The 19,901-nt window shown below is 38.0% G+C and overlaps 3 protein-coding genes across 6 annotated transcripts; 1 reads left to right on the forward strand and 2 right to left on the reverse strand.

The window, feature by feature from the left end:
• Positions 1–4,313: 4,313 nt before the first annotated feature.
• On the reverse strand, positions 4,314–5,825 carry pigh (phosphatidylinositol glycan anchor biosynthesis, class H). 2 transcript variants are annotated; one of them, XM_026233226.1, is made up of 5 exons: positions 5,521–5,825; positions 5,220–5,429; positions 5,042–5,125; positions 4,869–4,950; positions 4,314–4,773 (listed from the first exon to the last, which is right to left on the reverse strand). In XM_026233226.1, the coding sequence occupies exons 1-4, from the start codon at positions 5,695–5,697 to the stop codon at positions 4,876–4,878; spliced, it is 546 nt and encodes a 181-aa protein (XP_026089011.1). In that variant the 5' UTR covers positions 5,698–5,825; the 3' UTR covers positions 4,314–4,773; positions 4,869–4,875. The 2 variants fall into 2 exon arrangements, with proteins under 2 accessions (XP_026089011.1, XP_026089010.1); XM_026233225.1 differs by having other exon boundaries at positions 4,863–4,950.
• Positions 5,826–6,548: 723 nt separating this feature from the next.
• On the forward strand, positions 6,549–14,317 carry LOC113063064 (zinc finger FYVE domain-containing protein 1-like). Its single transcript, XM_026233221.1, has 11 exons — positions 6,549–7,973; positions 8,229–8,733; positions 8,864–9,078; positions 9,199–9,305; positions 10,705–10,813; positions 10,914–11,011; positions 11,104–11,221; positions 11,307–11,477; positions 11,558–11,738; positions 12,138–12,254; positions 12,982–14,317. Exons 1-11 carry the CDS (start codon positions 7,491–7,493, stop codon positions 13,212–13,214), a joined length of 2,337 nt encoding a protein of 778 aa, XP_026089006.1. The 5' UTR covers positions 6,549–7,490; the 3' UTR covers positions 13,215–14,317.
• A 305-nt stretch (positions 14,318–14,622) lies between these two features.
• LOC113063065 (DDB1- and CUL4-associated factor 4-like) lies at positions 14,623–19,415 on the reverse strand. 3 transcript variants are annotated; one of them, XM_026233222.1, is made up of 14 exons: positions 19,320–19,415; positions 18,850–18,989; positions 18,421–18,476; positions 18,173–18,330; positions 17,845–17,927; positions 17,656–17,758; positions 17,227–17,370; positions 17,095–17,144; positions 16,612–16,691; positions 16,436–16,528; positions 16,242–16,339; positions 15,495–15,674; positions 15,276–15,390; positions 14,623–15,195 (listed from the first exon to the last, which is right to left on the reverse strand). In XM_026233222.1, exons 2-14 carry the CDS (start codon positions 18,954–18,956, stop codon positions 14,963–14,965), a joined length of 1,500 nt encoding a protein of 499 aa, XP_026089007.1. In that variant the 5' UTR covers positions 18,957–18,989; positions 19,320–19,415; the 3' UTR covers positions 14,623–14,962. The 3 variants fall into 3 exon arrangements, with proteins under 3 accessions (XP_026089007.1, XP_026089008.1, XP_026089009.1); XM_026233223.1 differs by having other exon boundaries at positions 18,850–18,986; positions 19,320–19,407; XM_026233224.1 differs by having other exon boundaries at positions 18,850–19,015; positions 19,320–19,376.
• Between the last annotated feature and the right edge of the window lie 486 nt (positions 19,416–19,901).

Raw genomic sequence — 19,901 nt, forward strand, 5'->3', positions numbered from 1 at the left:
AACTGGTTCTCACTTACTCAATCTGAAAGAATGGGTATCATCAAGAGTTTCTGAAGAAGCTTTACATATTTTTCATTGTTAAAATGATGGAAAAATGATACTGAAGTGGATTATTTGGAAGCACTTATACCCAAACTTGAAAAATTGAAGAGAACATTTTTTGTTAGAATTCACAAAAACAGCATGATGACACTACAAACTAATTTCCTCTTTAAATTCTTTGAAGATAACTTGTGCAAATGAGAGGACGTTCAGCATTATCCAGCCCCACAAACGTTGATTCAACCAAGCTATGAAAACATACTGTGGCTCTTAATTTAAGTATAAAGTATATCCAGACCAAAGGTCATTGATAAGAAGTAATCTGATGATTTAAAACGAAGTCTGCATGAGGCTTAAGATTTGTTAACAAAGCAAAAGCTCACCTAACCGGCTTTACAAGCTCTCTCTCTCTCTCTCTCTCTCTCTCTCACTTCTCATCTTAAAAGCCACTGAGCCAAAAGAGCCGGTTTGACTGGAAGAACATCTCCCCTATTGGCCCAACCTTCAGATCAGCTAACTGCTGGTGAGGTAATGTGAGCAGAGAGCTGGATGATTGGGCTCCAATGAAACTGAGGGCCTCAAAATAACACAATCCTTGAGGAAATAGAAGCAACTTGCTGCAATTACTATGATACAAAAGTGCCTTTCTAAAGAGAATCGTTTTACTATGTTTGATACAGTAAAAACTGTAATATTGTAAAATAATATTACAAATTAAAATAATTTTTCTATTTTTATATATTTTAAAATGCAGTTTATTTCTGTGATGTTAAATCTGAATTTATAGCAGCAATTACTCTAGTCTTCAGTGTGGCATGTGATATATAGAAATCATTCAAATAAGCTTTTTTTATTTTATTTATTGTGAATGTTAATAACAGTTGTGCTGCTTAATATTGCATGCACACTGTGTGTGTAATGACTGAATTAATTGACAGTAAGTCACTTTATTTACAGTAACCTCTGGGGTGTGGATGGTAAAGAAAATAATGTGAACACAACCATTGTTACTTTTATTTTCATTTTATTATGATGAATAACGAGAGTCATCTTTCTGCCTCCTTACTTTCTGACCTACTGTCATAAAATTGGCTGTTTATTCTCTCTCTGAGGGTCTTGGCATTAGCAAACTTTAGAAATTAATTTAAGAGGATATTTGGTGGATATTTCTAGGTGAAGGTTCATAGGGATGGAAAGTTCACAGTCCTAAACAACCTTGGGAGAAAGAGAAAGCTTGAGTACCTAATTCTACAGGCGAAATGCTTGAAAAAAGATGCATAGCCACAGCACCTGTCCTCTGTTTCTGAAAACGCGCGTTTATTGAAAAAAAAGCTGGAGATTTTAGAGCCAAGATTCAAATGAAAACTTGAGGCTGAAGGGGTGGGCTTTCTGGTTGAATTTCCAGTAACAGTTTTGTTATTCAGAGAGGTATGGGGGATGGAAAGCATTGAAAAAGCACAGCAGTATAGCTTCCTGGGTAAAAATATTGAGTCTTCTCCCTTTTCAAAGGCTTTATAATGCCCTCGAATTGTTTTTATATCATTATTTACTTCTGAACAAATTCATATTTGCTATATTTGCATATCTAAAGTCAATATCTGAAGCAGATGCAGTGAGAGTTGCTCAGCATTGTTTGCATATGCTATCACACAATACAAAAAGATAGTAGCCACTAAACATAGTTTAGGGAGGGTTAATGTTGATTCCCGATAACATAAGTACGTGACCCATGAGTTAGCAACTGCATACAGAAAATGGTGGCTAATTAAAAGAAGATTACAGATGGAGAAGGGAGTCAGTCCAGTGGTCTATATTCCATCACAAGGGTGTTTTGTGTTGCCTCATGGGCTGTGAATGTTACACCTTAGCACATAGTAAAAGTCCACAGGGAGGCAAAGTAGTGTCGGGAGGGGAACTCCCCTCACAGCGGGGTTCATGCACCCTTCCCACACAACAGTTTTTCCCTCCCAAAACAGCAAATCCTTCAGGCAATCAGATGTAGCCGTTACATTCCGTTCACGAGGGGTCTCAGTTTAAATACCCCCTTAAAAATAAAGATCCAAACAAAGGTCTTTGCAGCGATTCCATAGAAGAACCATTTCAGAGTCCCTAAAGAACCCTTCAGTGAACAGTTCTTAAAAGACTAATACTTTCTTATAGAGTTAAGAATATTTTAATAACCCAAAGAACCCTTTGCTACTATCCTTTGCATGAAAAAGCTCATAACAGAGCCCTTAAGGAGGCTTCCTCCCACTTGAGCTGAAAATGGCAAATTTTATCACTTGAGTACTTACGTTTATAAACCAAGTGAGCTCACGTGTCTCTGGAGTGTTTATGTATACACATGTATATGGAGAACACATGTAAACACGTCAATCTGAGCAGCTAAACACCCTGATGTTTTATTGTTATATTGAGTTGAATTCACTGGAAAAGTGCTGATGGTGGATGGCTTATTTAAGATGTGCTCTGTTGGCTGGCTGGGGGGTGTAGGACTGTCTAGCCCCCACCCCGAGCAGAGTTCCTGGGAGGTTCGCACCTCCGGGAGGGATGATTATCCTGTCAGGAGCATCTTCACAGCAACCTAACAGGATCATTTCAAACCCCGGAGTTGTTTTCACAGCCTCTATGGGAATGGTCATTCCAAATGGTCAGAGGGGAATGAAGCAATGCTACATGGGAAACAGTATTTGAATAACAACAAGGTCTCTGAACCCTGACCTTTAGGTTCTATTCAAGGGCTCGAGCATGATTTCAATACGGGTAAATCCCAATCAGCAGCATTTGTAACATGATATTTGTTATTGCAAAAAAGGAGCAAAAAGCAAGGTTACAATGAGAAACTTACAAAGGAATCAAATAGGGCAAAAATTTATGGACAATTTAAAAGGCAAAAGAAAATTAAATTTTTTTTTTTTTTTTGGAAAATCATTTACATAAAGCTGACAAAGCAGTCATTTTTACAGTCGTTTTACACTTGGGACTTGGGAACAAACCTGTCATTTTTTAAAGAAATGAATACTTCTATCCAGCAATTATGCATTAAACCGTGACAATGTTACAGTAGGTTTATATTTCAAATAAACTATGTTCTTTTGAACTTACTCTCCATAAAAATATCAGTATCAGTCTCCACGAAACTGTTTTCAGCATTGATAATAATGAGGAATGAGCAGCAGATTAGCATAATTTCTAAAGGATCATAATGATGCTAACAACTGGAATAATAGCTGCTGAAAACTACGCTTTTGTCATCAAATTAATAAATTACACTTTCAAATATATGAAAACACACAAAAAAAGGTCCGTAATGTATCGCTTCTGAAACTTAAATCATGTTAACAAAAATATAGTTGAATCTTCTAGCTATACTATTTAAAAAAATTAGTATTTTAAAATTAACGAATTGGCCCTATTTGCAACTAATGTCCTTTGGTAATAAACGTAGTGACATATTTGCGGTCATTTAAGATGAGCTTTTACTGAACCCAGATTAATTCAATTTTGGGTTGTTAACCGTAGCTGATATTTTCTTTTAAAAGTGAAGGTAAAGTTGCACCATGTATAAACACAAAACCGCATGAGCAAATAAACATGGGTGGTTTCCTGGTCCTTTTCCCAAACAGGTAAACTTGAATGACAACTTTAGCACATGTCTATGCAACAACTGGTAATTAGTTCTTATAAGGAACTCGAATATTTAAATACAAATGTGGCATGGAAAACGTTAGGAGAATCCCAAGTAAAGAAAGACATCAACTAAAGGTTTTGTGTTCCACAAAACCACAGTAAGAGCTATAGTCTGGTGGATGTTCACAACAGCTGCGCACCAGAAATACTACGAACCTGATATTGCAAGAAAGCTTCATTTGCCTTCTGTTGTCTGAACTCTAGAAAGCATTTACTTGGTACAGACAGTTCCACTTATTTCTAAAATGTAAATGTAATCTAGACATTGATAACATAATTATTACTTCAACTACTTAGTTTTTAAATCACCAAAGTAACTCCGAAGCTTTGTGGGCTGGGAATTAGAGCTCAGATAAACTTACAATGAGTGGAGACCGTATGCTTAACCTCAGACATAAACTGCTTTGGGTAACAAGACAACCTGACAAAAGCGGGAACAGTTAAATGCTGACCCACCAAAAAGTGAATGAGATGCATTAGCATAATCCCTCCAGTGACCCAAAACAATGGTGGCCAAGTAAAATCTGCTTTAAAAGTTGAATACACTGATTTGCCATACATAAAATACAGAGATTTTTTTTAAGTATTTAATTAAAACAGCTTTATTTTTTAATAGGAATTTTTTTTTTTATTAAAATGTCATATGGTTAAACTATTAAAATAGTAGATCACTAAAATCATTGCTCCAGATCTCAAAATTTGGCACACATGTCCCCCTAGTGGCTAACTAAGATCAGAATCAGAAGGAAAAACCAGCTACATTCATTGCAATATTAATATAGAAAACAGTTCAAACACTTACTACAAAAAGTTTAAATATCAAAATTAGGAGTAAATGGAAAAAATAATAATAAAAGCACTAACATATGAAATGTCTGATCATAAAAATTGTTTTAAATGAGGTGAACTGTAGCCAGTAAGTTTGTGGATGCAAAATCTAACAAACCGTTACATGTAACAGAAAAATGTAGTGTAGATGACGATGACCAACAATTCACTTCTGGTTCATTCTGGGGTTTTATCCGGTTTCGAAGAAAGACTCTGTAAAGTAAAAGAAATAGAGCCATAAAATATTTATAGACACAGAAATTTCATTTATGTACAACATGTAAAGTATGAAGCGAACGAACCATTACCACGGTCTCAACTGGTCTGTGCTAAAATCTCTTGACAGCTCCTGTACACTTGAACCAAACAATTCAGTCGAGGCTTTGAACTCTGGCGGAAGAATGCAAAATGTTCATTTACAGACTGACCTGCCAAAGATTCTTCATTTTGCTTTTGCACAAAAACAACAGCTGCTTCTTACCTGGAAAAGAGGGACAACACTGGCCACTGTTTCAGGATCAGCTGGATCCTTGATCAGAATGCACAGATAGTATATAATGCTGTGCTGAGGCGGAAACAAAAGGGTGATTATTTTGGACTATTTCTAGATCAAAATGTCCATCATGCACAAGAGTCACTGGAGAAAACGGCATGTTTACCATATAAACTGCCTCGTTGATGACGATGTCTTTCAGTTTGCTCATCTCAATGAAGATCGTGCTTTCTCGCCCAGATGCATAAGATGAAGACAGCTGGACACCGAGGGAACCGATTATGAGAAGGGTCTCATGGTCCACCTTCACGAAGTGAATATGAATCATCATCCCAACCAAAGTGAGGATAATGGCACTCGACAGGACAGCCGTGTTCTAGAAATGAAAGACATTATTACTATAAGAATTTCACTGTCGTATTAGAAAGCTTAGGAATTCATATTCTTGCAATATAAAATGTTCTTACCTCAGTGAAGAAAAATACAGCATAAGCAAATAACCATATGAAGCAGGTGTAGACCATCACCTTACGCAAAGACAGCTTCGGTGAGGTGACTGTGAACTCTCTGCAGAAAGCCGAGTGAGTTTGGCAGTCTAAAGATATCAAGTTGCCGTTTATGTCTGTGAACTCTTCCTCGGCCATGTCGATCACCGTCAGAACATTATATGATTCAGGAATAAATAGCTTTGCTTTGCTAATCACTTGACAACAAACAGCGTTATCTTCTTCTTATGGGCTAAGCCGTTGGAACGTGAATAGAAACGTGTTATTCCGCCACCTAATGGACAGGAGTGTGGAAAATCTCTGTCCTTCAGATCCTGGCTTTTTATTTGTGAAAAAATAAACGTTGTCTCAATATAGTCCATACAATGATTATGCTTACTAGTTATAAAAGTGACTTTTTAAAAGCATATTCTTTGTGAATGAACACAATGGACTTTACACTTTAGAAAACTTTTTAAAAGAGTACTCGTTACAGAAATATTATTTAAAATATAATTTTGAACTAATTTGTATACTATTTACAATTAAATGAAAGTAACTAATTAGTGAATAAACTAATAGTTTAAACTTTAAAAGTTTTCACTAATTTTAGATTTAATCAAGTGCTTCACATCACATGTGCTTTAATATTTCAGTCTACATTACAACAAAACATGAAAATAATTAAATGTACTTAAAACGTATTTGACATTGCAAAGTGCACTTTTCGGGTTTAAGTGTTAAGAAACAATTGTTATCCTTGACCACAAAACCAGTCTTAAGTCGCTGGGGTAATTTGTAGTTGCATCTCAGCCAAATATTGTCTGATCCTAACAAACCATACATCAATGGAAAGCTAATTTATTCAGATTATTTATAAATCTGAGTTTTGTGGTCCAGGCTCACAATTGTTCATTAACTTTATTTCATCTGCAAGTAGCCTACTTTTTTTTTTTTTTTTTTAAACATACTTTGTATGCACTCACCATTCGAACTCGACCACTGCTTCTGTGGAGAATGGACTCGGTTTCCCATCGGTCTTCGCGGCTGGTAACCTTTGACAGCCGCTCCAGTGAAAACAAGCCGATCAGCTGATTTGACCTGGCAACAACATTTACCCGAATCTACCGGGGAGGGGAATCGTTTTACAAACTGGTGGGGAAAAAAACAGTTCTCTTGACATCAACCGGCTTATTAATTTGTGTTAAACAAAGGGTCGTTGTCGCGCGCGATGTTTCAGGGAATTCAGCAGCTTGTTTGATGAAAACTGCGGTGTGATTCTGGCTCGAAATCAACTTGTTTTGTTCGGTCAAAGCGGTGTTGTTGGGTTAACATACTATAAGGACAGTCTGAACGATACTAAACAATTATTAATTCAGCTGCATTAGTGATATTTTTAACCCCCTAGTATTTGTAGTCTTTGAAATTTAAGGTGTTTTTACAAACACGTATGCTAAGCTCAGCTAGCTCGAGTACGTTAACAAAGCCCAGGGCGATAGCAACACCCGAATGTAGCTGTTTTCTTAATAGTTTCTTGTGCCAATAAATGCATGTCGGTGGTTGTTGGTTGTAGTTTATAAGTTTAGACACTTTAGACCGCTTGATCAGTTTAAAATCAACAAGAAAGCTGACATAGTGGCAGTGCTATACTGATGTCAACTGATCTATTTATAGTTCATATTGAATATTTGATTTTAAGCCAGTGTCATATTCTGACACATCACATTTTGAATTCCAATGAAATTCAAAGCAAACAAGTAAGTTATTTTGTTTAGGATCTCAAAGGCATCATATCTGAGGCATTAAATATCATCTGTCTTGTTGGTCTCTGCTGTAATTTAGTTGTTTCAACTTTGAGGAATATAGTCAGTGTATTTACAGAGGGACTGTAGTACTTTAAACTCGGTTGCTTCCGTTCGGTTCGCTACCTCGCTGTTATATTTAGACGTATAATGAACAGTCAGGGCTCGTCGATGGGGAAGGGGGTGAACGGCGTCCTGGTTTGTCAGGAGAGTTACGCCTGCGGTGGCTCCGACGAGGCCGCCTTCGAGTGCGACGAATGCGGCAGCGTGCAGTGCGTCCACTGCGAGCTGGAACTCCACCGTCAGGAGCGCTTGAGGAACCACGACAGGACCCGGATCTCACCTGGCCACATACCTTACTGCGATTCATGTAAAGGGGACGGGGGCGTTCCGAACGGGGGTCGGCTGAGAGCAGTAGTGCGCTGTCAGGGATGTAAAATCAACCTGTGTTTGGACTGTCAAAAAAGGACTCACAGTGGGGTCAGTAAAAGAAAGCACCCCATCACTGCCTACTCTCCCCCGAAACCCGTGGAGAAGAACTGCAGCACTGGAGATGAACAGCTGGATGCGTTGAAAGCTAAACTTGATCAAGTCACCAGTTTTCTTCTAGTGGATGAAAAGGAAGATATGCAGGTAAGTTAACTCAGCTTGTGCAATTTCTGTGCTGCAGTACAGCTTTCCTCCTCTTTATAGAGTCTTAATTCTGGTTCTCAAATTTGATTGGCTGAGTGGCTTTGGACGAGTGCTGATATGGAGCTCATTGATTGGCACTAGACCCTCTTTTTTAGAAAGTAGGAAAACTAAAACAATGTGACAGAAGAAAAACGTGTGATATTGAGTGAGGTGAGACTCATTCTTAAACTATATTTATTTCCACAACCTGAACAGGTCAAGGATGAGGAGGAGTTTGTGAGGAAGTTAGGCTGTAGCCCTGAGGAGCTCTTGAAGGTGGTGTCCATTTTCGGCAACACTGGAGAAGGCAAATCCCACACCCTCAATCACACTTTCTTTTTGGGTCGTGAAGTTTTCAAGACATCTCCAACCCAGGAATCCTGCACCGTTGGGGTGTGGGGAGCACTGGACCCTCTTCATAAGGTGGTGGTTGTTGACACAGAGGGACTTCTGGGGGCAGGAACTAACATTGGACAACGAACCCGCCTCCTCCTGAAGGTGCTCGCAGTCTCCGATCTGGTCATCTATCGGACACATGCTGACCGGCTACATGATGATCTTTTCAAGTTTCTTGGAGATGCATCAGATGCGTATCTAAAGCATTTCACGAAGGAGCTGAAAGCCACAACTGCACGCTGTGGTTTGGACGTGCCCCTTTCAACTCTGGGTCCTGCTGTTATAATCTTCCATGAGACCGTCCACACCAAGTTATTAGGCTCAGGTCAGTTTCAAAGTTTTGGGTGTTTTCCATTTTGCTGTCCTTCTCACCCAACAAGTTAGGAATGACTTTGAAATAGATATGGTAAGAAGAAATACTGAATGCATAATACCTCTCTTTCACACCCCTGTAGACAAGCCATTAGAATCAGCTGAGCGGCTTCTTCAGGAACGTTTCCGAAAGCTTGGCCTCTTTCCAGAAGCATTCAGCTCTATTCAGTACCGGGGCACTCGAACCCACAACCCCCCGACTGACTTCGGCGGTCTGCTGCGCAGCGTGGAGCAGCAGTTAGACAACAACACTACACGATCTCCACGTTCTGCTGGTGTCATCTACAAAGCCTTGCAGGTGTTTATTTATTTTTGTCAGTGATAAGCTCAATCATTCTTTTAGCCTATCGATGACATGAAGATGTGGAAGTTGAAATGTACTGTAGTTTGTGTGGCTGATCAAGCTCTTGTTCTCCAGGCTTTGAGTGAGTGCTTCAGCGGAGAGATTCCTGATGAGCATCTGGCAAGCAACTCTTTTTTTCCAGATGAATACTTTACCTGCTCCAGCATCTGCCTCAGCTGTGGGTAAGTCTTCGCATCTCAGGAATCACTGCACTTATGATTTCAAATCTGTTTAGGATTTCTAAAGCAACACTCATATAGAAGAGAGTTTGGGGTTAGTGGTCTCTTAAGTTTACCAAAGCTGCATTCAATCAAAAATACAGTGCAAATTGTAATATTGTGAAATATGATTACATTTTAAAATAACAGTTTTTTTTTTTTAATTATTGTTCCATATTTCAAAATGTAATTTATTCCTGTGATGGCAAAGATAAATATTCAGCAGCCATTACTGTCATTCACTTTTGATCAGTTGAATGCATCCTTGCTGAATAAATGTAATTAATAATAAATAAAAAAAAATCAATCTCACTGACCCCAAACTTTTAACCGATTGTTTCTGTTAAATAACATTGTCATATTACAAATGTGGTTCAAAGATTCAGATTTTTAATTGCCATTTTAATGCCGATTATGAAGCACAAAAAATAAATTATATATATATATATATATATATATATATATATATATATATATATATATATATAAGGTTGATACAATTAGCCAAAGAACTTTAGAGCTTTCTATGTATTTAAATTATGCAGGTCCAAATTGCTTGTAGGTCTATCCTCTTCAAAGGATTGTTTAAAAATAAAAAATAAATATAGAGATATTGCTCTAAATGGTTCTGATATATCCTAGAGTAACATTTAAGCATGTAAAATTATTTTGTATATATATTTTTACACACAAAGAAAGTTATTTTCTTTTCTTTCTTTATTTCTTTTCTTTTTTTTTTTTTTTTTTTACAGTTGAGTAATTTGCATAAATGTTGAGAACTGGTCTGGGTGAAACATCTAAAAGAACTGGTTCAAAGGAGTTATTTTGAATGGTTCCACACAGGTGGCTAAACTAGTAATTAGACATATGACTATACTAGTTTTGACTCTTGTAATGCAGGTGCAAAATTCCTCTCATGTACACCCTCCTGAAGCCTGTTCTGAATTATAAACAAATGTGAATCTAAGGGTGTATTCACACCAGGAAATTCTGCTAATCCACTTGCTTTGGTCTGGACCAAATAAAATAGATAATTCTTTTTTTTGTTTGGTGTGGTTCGCTTTCACACTGCCCTTTTTGCAAGTGAACAAGAAACTGTAAACAAAACCACACATGTGCTAATGGTCATCCATTCATTGGAAAGAAAAACTCAAGTGTACCAGAGTTTGTTTGGAGTTGGGGCGAGACCACCTCTTCAGCGGTTGTTTGGTGCGCACCAGAGTGAGATTGCTATATTCACACTTGCCCAATAGATCCACATCAAGGTGGGGGTAAACAAACTTGAGTTCGATTCAGTCGAACCAAACAATACAGGTGTGAATGCACCCTAATACTTGGTGGCATGTTTTTGTTTATTTTTTAGCTCTGGCTGTAAAAACAGCATGAATCACCTACGAGAGGGTGTGGCACATGAGGCTAAACACCGCTGCCGCTATTCAGCGCACTATGATAATCGCATCTATACCTGCAAGGTAGGTCGTAAACAATGCAACGCGTGACCTGACCCTATAGGCTACACGTGCTTTGTGACTGTCCACGTCTGACATGATGTGTGTTAACCTGCTATTCCAGGTTTGTTATGAGAGTGGAAAAGAGGTAATTGTGGTTCCAAAGACGACGGCATCCTCTGACTCACCATGGTTTGGCTTGGCCATATACGCCTGGTCTGGGTGAGTCATGTTATTGAATTATAGCTGTATAAAGTGCATTTAGTTAAGTTCATTTAGACATACAGGACTAAGTTGTGCTTTTTCCTTTGCAGATATGTGATCGAGTGTCCAAACTGTTCGGTGATCTATAGAAGTAGGCAGTACTGGTATGGGAACCAGGACCCTGTTGATACAGTGGTTCGGACTGAAATCCAGCATGTCTGGCCAGGGGTGAGAGTAATCTTTTTATCCCATGTTTCTACTATTTAAATAGCAAAAAGAACAAGCTTTGTTTACCTTCACATTTACGTCTCAGTCCGACGGATTCCTGAAGGACAACAACAATGCTGCGCAGAGGCTGCTGGATGGAGTGAACTATATGGCTCAGTCTGTTTCAGAGCTAAGTGTCAAGCCTGCTAAAGCCGTCACTGCCTGGTTAACCGACCAGATTGCCCCAGCTTACTGGAAGCCTAATTCTCTCATCATTGTGAGTTTTAATGCTAGGCAATTTGAACATGTCTTTTTAATGATGAGAAGTCTCCACTGAAACATTAAAACGTTTTCCAGAGATGTAGAAACTGTGGAGAGGAGTTCCAAGATAATGATACAAAGCACCACTGTCGGGCTTGTGGAGAAGGTTTCTGTGACGGCTGCTCCTCTAAGACACGGCCAGTCCCGGAGAGAGGTTGGGGCCTGGCACCTGTGCGAGTCTGTGATGCCTGTTTTCAAAACAGAGGAATTCCAGAAGGTATCGCAGAAGAATTTAACAACATTTTATTTTAATAAATTTAAATTACTCATGTGATGGCAAAACGGAATTTTCAGCAGCTATAACAGTACCAAACTTTTGCATAATAGTGTATATATTGTACTGTATATACATATTGTAATTTCAAAACTAATCAAGAAAGAGGCTCAAAGTAATTGTTTTATTATAATCTGCTGTGCATTGAGGCAAATCATTTATATCTTAAATAATGCCTTGCTAAATAATGTAAAAAATCACAAAAATGCATGGTTTACACATGTTTGAATCATTTTGAAAGTACTACACACTTGGTGTCGGAACCTGATGCAACATGTTGTGACATAAACATGCAGTATTTGAATCCATAATATGAATAATATCAAAACTGGTCTCACACAGAACTACTGGATGCAGCGCTGGAAGAGGAGCAAGGTGGGACTCTGATTGCCAGGAAGGTGGGAGAAGCTGTTCAGAACACTTTAGGAGCGGTAGTCACTGCTATAGACATCCCTCTTGGTGAGTTCTTCACTCGTCTTAGAGCCTATAAAAAACATGACAGTATGTTAATGCTAATGTGAACACACACTGGAAATACTGTTGAGTGTCAATATGTTTACTAATAATAAACCTTAGGCTTGTTTAAAACCTGTTACCTGTCATCGCGTCCCGTACACGGGACGTCTACGTTTACTTCACTATATTACAGTTCAATCCTAATCTAATCATGACAAACTATATATATCGTTGGAAAAGTCTAAGACTCCTAAATAGATCTTTTACCAATCTCATTTTGTTAAATATTATCTAGGAAAAGTAATAGATTAATTTATGGCAAGAGTGCACCTCAAAAACCTACATAACAGGAGTTCTGACCTTTGTAAAAAAAAAAAAAAAAAAAAAAAAGCCTTTTTTTCTATCACTAATCTACACTTTAGAAATCATCAGAAATTATATATCACTTGAAATCTCACAATTCATCCTTTGAAACCCATTTTAAAATCAAACATTGCATTACTATGAAAATGGTACATCATAGTCGTGTTACAAAATGTTTTCAGTCATGAAATATAAAAATGTAGGTTTGGATAATGCACTTTCAAGTCTATGTTCAAAAATGTGAGTGACAGTTATCAGGTTAAGTAATTTTCTTTGATCTTTAGGATTAAGCATTTCAATTCCAGAACAGTTACATACTTGTGCAGGAATATCTCAGCATGTATAAATGATCAAATGCATTTACTAGGTCTGGTAAAAGATGCCGCCCGTCCAGCATATTGGGTCCCTGACCAAGACATCCATTGCTGCCACCAGTGCCAGCGTGAGTTTAATGCCCGTCTCTCAATCCATCACTGCCGTGCATGTGGACAAGGAGTATGTAACGATTGCTCCTCTGATCGCCGGGCCGTGCCCTCCAGGGGTTGGGACCATCCAGTGCGGGTGTGCATCACCTGCAGCCAGAAATCTGGAGAGCTCTAGCAGAACCGAACATCGCTCACCATTATAAGACACCATCGTATTTGACCTCAGTGCTTCAAAACAAGTTGGGAAGGAAGAAGCACTGAATCCAATGAATGATTGTTTGAGAGGAACATCTCTGCGTTTTGTTCCAACACTTCATTCACATCATGCTCCTACATAAGCTGTTCACAGTTTAACAAGTAATGGCCTACGTAATTTCTTCTTTTAAAGGTTAAATCCAGCAGGAAAATACATGCATGTCAAACCCTGGACAAATCCTTTGTCTACCATGCAGTATATTACCTATTGGCAGGCCCAGACGGAAAATTGGAATGAACGTTTTGGGGAAAATCTACAGAATGGGTTTAAAAAAGATAGAAAAAAAAAAAAAGTTAAACATGATCAAAGGTGCAAAATATGAATGATGTCCGTTCCATTTCTGATACTGCAGATCCAAATGGGCCTTCCTGTGGGTAAAGGCAGCTAACATATGGCCTCTACGTGATACATAGACCGGTGCACACATATGATTGTCTACCATCTTGTTGTGTTATTCGATTTTCAATTTTAAGAAAATTTGCTTTTACTTGTTTAAATCACAAGATTGTCCATATTGTTTAGCATTCCTTTACCCTTCAAGAAACCCCAGAGTAGATTTTAGATTGTTTCTATCATGAAACAGATCTGGCATGATCACGCTAAACTATCAGACGGCGATCATTTAATTTAAATGTGTATTCGAGCAGGAAGTTTTTTTTTGTTGAAGTTTTTAAAAACTGACCTTTTTAATGAATGAGTACCACTTTTTCCGAATCAAATTGAATAGGGACTCTTAACAAAAAGCCATGATGAAACCGTAAGAGATGCCAATCTGCATAAATCTCATGTTGTCAGACGATAGTTGCTCTTATTTAGCCCCTGGTGTGTGTTACGATCACTGTCAGTTAAATTGTTTTCTTGGCTAAATGAACACTCATTGTGTAGAATCAGGTTATGGTAGACTCAGTGAACCATCATGTGTGGATGACCGAACATGACTGACACAGACATAAGAAACATGAATATCATTTTATGTTCTTTGCACCTTGTATGCTAATTAAATTAGACTTGAGTACCTCCAAGAGTGTGGCTTAAATATAAAAATGTGTAAATGCATATTTGTACTTAAAGGGACAGTGCACCTTCCTTAATAAATAATAATAGCCCCCCCCCCCCAAAAAAAATAAACCAACAATGTGGTCATTCTCTACTCACCATCATTTTGTTTCACACCTGTATGTTTATAAAAGAAGATATTTAGATTAGATTAGATTTTTCCCTATAAAATGACAGTCAATGGGGTCCAACGTTGTGATTTTACAAACCAAAACTGTTAAAATATTAAATTCATGTTGGGATCTGAACTAAAGTTACAGACAAACAAAGATTGGATTTATTTTGAACATTGGAGAATGGTTTACCCCCTTTTATTTTTTTAAAAACGTCCAACATATTTGGTTTAAAATGTTTCCCCCAAAAGAAATGAAAAATTTCAAACATGAAATTGCATTTAAGAAGGTATGTTTAAAGTGACTATCTTTTACAACGATCCATCTACTGATGATGTAACAGACAATAAGTATTCTGAATCCATCATAGTCTAATCCAGAATATTTATTTAAAAAAAAAACCTAAAGGCAAATGGTAAAATGGCAACATTGTGGTCAATAGGACAACAGATGTATTTTCAACACAGCAGCCTGATTTTCGTTTTTAGATGGTAACTGTTAGAACTGACCCTCCAGTGTTAGTCCATCCTGATAGTCTTTGTCATAAGAGTAATAGTACAGATCATGACGAACAGCCATAAGGAGTCCAGGAAGTCCTCTTCTACCACCCAGCTGGGAGGAAAACACCACATTTGGGATCGAGTCTTTCCCAGCAGGGTGAGGTGAGGGGATGGTCCTGAGGAGACGGCTGTCGTGGAGGCTCCAGAGCCGGGTGTAGCAGTCCTGACCCACTGCAAACAGCACACAATGAGATGTGGTACAAGCATTGCACTGCTCTGAAATGAACAGAGTTTATATGAAAAAGATGTACCAGCAAGCAGCAATCCTTCTGGCTCATTGACATGAATGGGTAGGTAGGCATATTCATTATGGTGTCCTTCATACTGTTTAACAGAGCGCTTAACACGGATGTCCCACAGCTTTATCTGCTCAGTGACAGTATGAAGGGAGAATAAAAGTTGGATCATTCAAAGCTCCAAATTGTTATTAATAGCATGATGGTCATTTTAGTTGCTTATCACAGACAGACCTTGCCCAGCATGTCAGCAGCGAGTAGGTAGTTCTCATCCTGTAGCAGTTGGATGGAGGTGATGGCCGACTCCTGGAAGAAGCGGTTGGTCTTCCAACCGTGAGTGCGACCCCTGTCACGCTGACGCAGGTCAATGCTGAAGATCTCTCCTGAGCGACAGCCGTTGAACAGCACGGGAGCCTAACATACGAGGAACATGGCACAAAGTTTCACACCGATATCTTTGCGCACATGCATAAAGAAAAAAAAACATGAGCTAATATTTACAAAAGCTTTCCCCTGCAGAATGTAATTATTAAAAGTGAAAAAAAAAGAAGAGGAAGAATTCTGTAAACTAGATAACTGTTGGCTATTGTTTTTTTGATCAACCAAAAACTGCTGTTTACTATAACTTAGTAAAATCCTGGAGAGTTTAAACATGGTATAGAACAGATATTTATTAATACAGGATTTAGTTTGAACTTTATATTTAGGACTTTTATGCACTTCAAAAGGTGCACTTTTCTTTTGTGAGATGTTGACTTGGACTTATCAAATTTAGTGGTATAGATGCAGCACTACACAAATCAAATCTTTCTGTAAAACATTTTAATGAGGTGAAAATGACCATGAGCACATTCAAATTATAGTAAAACTGAGGGAGATTGGAGTAGGAGATGACAGACATGATGCAGGTTAGATTCAAACCACAAGCATATGCACTACAACTGCGCCATGGCCCCAAAAAAATCATTGTTCTATTCTCACCCTCACGGCAAACTGTTGAGCTAGAACATCACTGCCTGCGAGGTATGTCGCTCTCCGTCCGGTCACAGCATCCGTCACAATCACTTGTCGAGAAAGGCCTAGGTATAAAAAAATAAATAAATAAAAATAAAAAGTAATTTTCATTCCAACAGCAAATTGTAGAGAAACATACAAACAAAGAGTCATAACCTCACCAGTGCTGAAGGTTTTATCAGCCTGTGGGTTGAGGCACCATGCACATGACCAAGCTGTGGAGATCTTAAAACTGCACAGCATCCCTGGTTGATCTGATGGAACAAAAAGTCCTTTCAGTTTAATAAAGGGAAAACAAATAAAAAATGTGGGAGACCCTAAAGAAAACGATTTGTACCTGGATTGAAGTTGCTGAAGAGAGAAGCAGGTAATAAACTGACACAGCCTGGGGTCTGAGAAATGCCCACCAAACACAATCTAAAAAGACTTGTCAAGAAACACTTGCTCATCGCTTAGAGATGTTTGTGACTTTTTAGTGATTGACTAATAGTCATTAATAGAGTTAAAATACAGGTATGCTCCTATTGTAATGATTATGCACTTTATTCAAACTAAGAGTTATTATTTGGCTTAGATTCATAGAAGTATTTCACAATTAACAAAGGGAAATCTGAATGAAGAAAGACTAAATGTATTCAAATAACGATGATATTAACCCCCTCCACATCGGTTTTGTGGTGATGTTAACAATTTATGTTGTGTTAACAGGTTATGATTAGCGTTCATTTAGTAAAAACCACAATACAGACCTACAGGTTCAAAATAAGCATAAAATAATTGTAAGATTTATTTTTTAGAACCTGAATTGTTTGAAGGATACAGAACATGCGAGTCTGTGTGTGTCACAGAGGCCCAGCATACAGAGTTCACCTGAAACAAAATGAAAAGGACACAGTACTACGAAACACCTTATTTTTGCTGGAAGGAATTCATTGTAAATTTCTCTGATTACCTTGCGGTTAGTAAAATAAAGGTTATCGCACATCTCCACCGACAGAGAGCCTTTTCTGCAGCCATGGAAATTCATTATGCCATACTTGCAGCCTCCGTGCGACACATCGTTTACTGTGAAGACTCGCTCACAAGCTGAATCTGCCTAATCAGATGCATCCAGAAAAAAGAAAAACACAGTCGAGACTGAAACCACAATCACTGCCAAAACGTAATCGCTCCTTCTGCTAGTTTTTCAAAGAACAGACAACTGGAGGCCAAAACTTCCAGTAACACCCACCAGGAGCAATCCATTTCCATGAAAAAACTTTTTTTTTTGGACTGTTCGCAAATTGTCTGTCCTCAGAATAACATGCTGTTTTTCCACTGAGAACACATTTAAATGGAGTTGCCAACAGTTTTACGTTTTTCCCTTAAAGGAGAGTCTTACAACAATGAGATGGAAGTTATCGGTGTTTGGGCTGGTGGAGTTGGATCTCTGCACTTCCAGCTGGTGACGGTGCATCCCACTCACTTTCACTTCATGGATCAGCCTGTAAAATGAGAACACCCTTGGAATCGAATTCATTTGAGATGCATTTTTTTCCTGGTTGTGTTCGAATGCTATTTTATGTCATACCTAGAATAGGAGCTAGGGGGCAGCAGACCCAGATGTCTCTTCTGTAACAGCAATGCAGAATTCAGCCCAGTCCTGGGAGCTTTCTAAACATGAAACGAAATGAGAAACAATGAGAAAGAAAAACACCTGCACACCTCAACATAATGATTTATTACTGACAAAATCCATCCAAGTACTGCAGCTATGCTTGTCCCAAAAACATCCATAGATTTCTCTCAAATAACTTTATAGTTGAAATTTTGTGCAAAAATTTGATACAAGCAGTGTGGACTATCCGTACTACATTTATGTATAGCTAGGGGACATATTGAATATTTCCCCAACTCACCTTCCTAGGACCATCATCCTCTGCCAGCAGCGCAGATCTCTTTCTCTCCTCTTCCTTTTTCTGGAGCCCTTCTTTTGTCAGAGGGTTACAGTTGTTGTGTCCAGGCAACAAACGAAAGTAGCGGTTCTTCTCTGGGTCAAAGTAGAAACCTGGCAACTCTGTAAATAATAACGGTTAATGGTTAAATGGATTAATTTGGACTGATATAGCAGAAAGATGAGCCGAGAAAAAAAAACAGTAAAGTTTACCTGGTGCAGACGAGGATGCTGTGGACGGACCTGCATCACCTGCTGTGCTTTCAGAACTAGAAAAAGGACTAATGTTAATGGCTAATATAGAGTTAAATACAAGTATTACCAAAACGGCTGACTCTAGGTCTCAATACTTTAGTATGAACACTTTAGAATTGTTCACAAAAAAAAAAACATTATTCACCCTCATGTTGTTTCAAACCTGCATGACTATCTTTTGTGGAAACACAATTCAGTTTGACTGCATCTTTTGTCCACACAATACAAGTGAATATTACTGAGGCATTCTTTCTCCTTGACATCACCTTTTGTCTTCCACAAAAGAGCTCAAACAGGTTTGCGACAACATGATGGCTAGTAAATGACATAATTTTCATTTAAAGGAGTGTCCAGGTGAAAACGATAGCCTCAGTCTGTGTAAGTTACCTATATTCCTGCTCCTCGTGGGCTGAACGGTGTCTGCTCCGCCACTGTGACGGACTGTGCTGTCGATGACGGTCCGTGCCACTCGATCGCCAGTTCCCACGCTTCATTTCTACTTCCCAGGAGTCATGCCAATATATCTGCTAAATTAGTCCAAACAGATGAATGCCTTTCAATTTAAATAAAGAAGCACAATTATATTTTTTATATATTATATATTTGGATTTAGCACATATGAAGAAAAACCTAAACTTTCTGGAGCATTATTAAGAAACTGAGCAGTGATGGAAAAACACTGATTTGTTATGGAGCTGATCAAGGAGCTAGCATGCTAAGACAACTATTATGAAAATGCACGTGGCCCGTTCTTGTAAACGGTTACTCTTGCTGAAGAGAACTCACGTTAATATATTTATTGATCGCTGGAATAAATTGTAAACTTTGTGTAAAAAGGAGAGTCATAATAAACATACCTGATAAAGATGCACTCGTTCTGACTTCTTCCTGTTTGGAGATATGATTTCCTCAGAGCACCGCCTCCTTACTGTTCATTGGTGGAGCCTTGATACTTTGGGATGTTAATCCCGTAAAATAAAGTCCGTGGTTCACACAAGCTCAGGATACTTTCACGTTTTATTCTGCGACATAAAACACACTTACACCCCACTGATTTTTTTTTTTTTTTACGTTTCTTAAAAAAAGACGGTATTCACTAAAAGAAGTTTAATCTTACCATATCCAAAAACGCTTTCACTCTGCTGTTATTTAATAGAATAAATGCACTAGAATTGTATCAAATAGTACAAGGGAATCGGGTTTTAATTCAAAATTTCATATTAATCAAAGATTAATTGGCTTTTAATGCACCTTGTTTTGAAATGCTTTCATATGTTTTAGTTATTATATATATATATATATATATATATATATATATATATATATATATATATATATATATATATATATATATATATATATATATATATATATATTCACTATAGTTTTTATTACTAATGTCTCATTTCAGTTTCAGTTGTGACGCTAACAGCCGATCC

Source organism: Carassius auratus, chromosome 45 (assembly GCF_003368295.1).
Source record: "Carassius auratus strain Wakin chromosome 45, ASM336829v1, whole genome shotgun sequence".
Taxonomy (NCBI): Eukaryota; Metazoa; Chordata; class Actinopteri; order Cypriniformes; family Cyprinidae; genus Carassius; species Carassius auratus.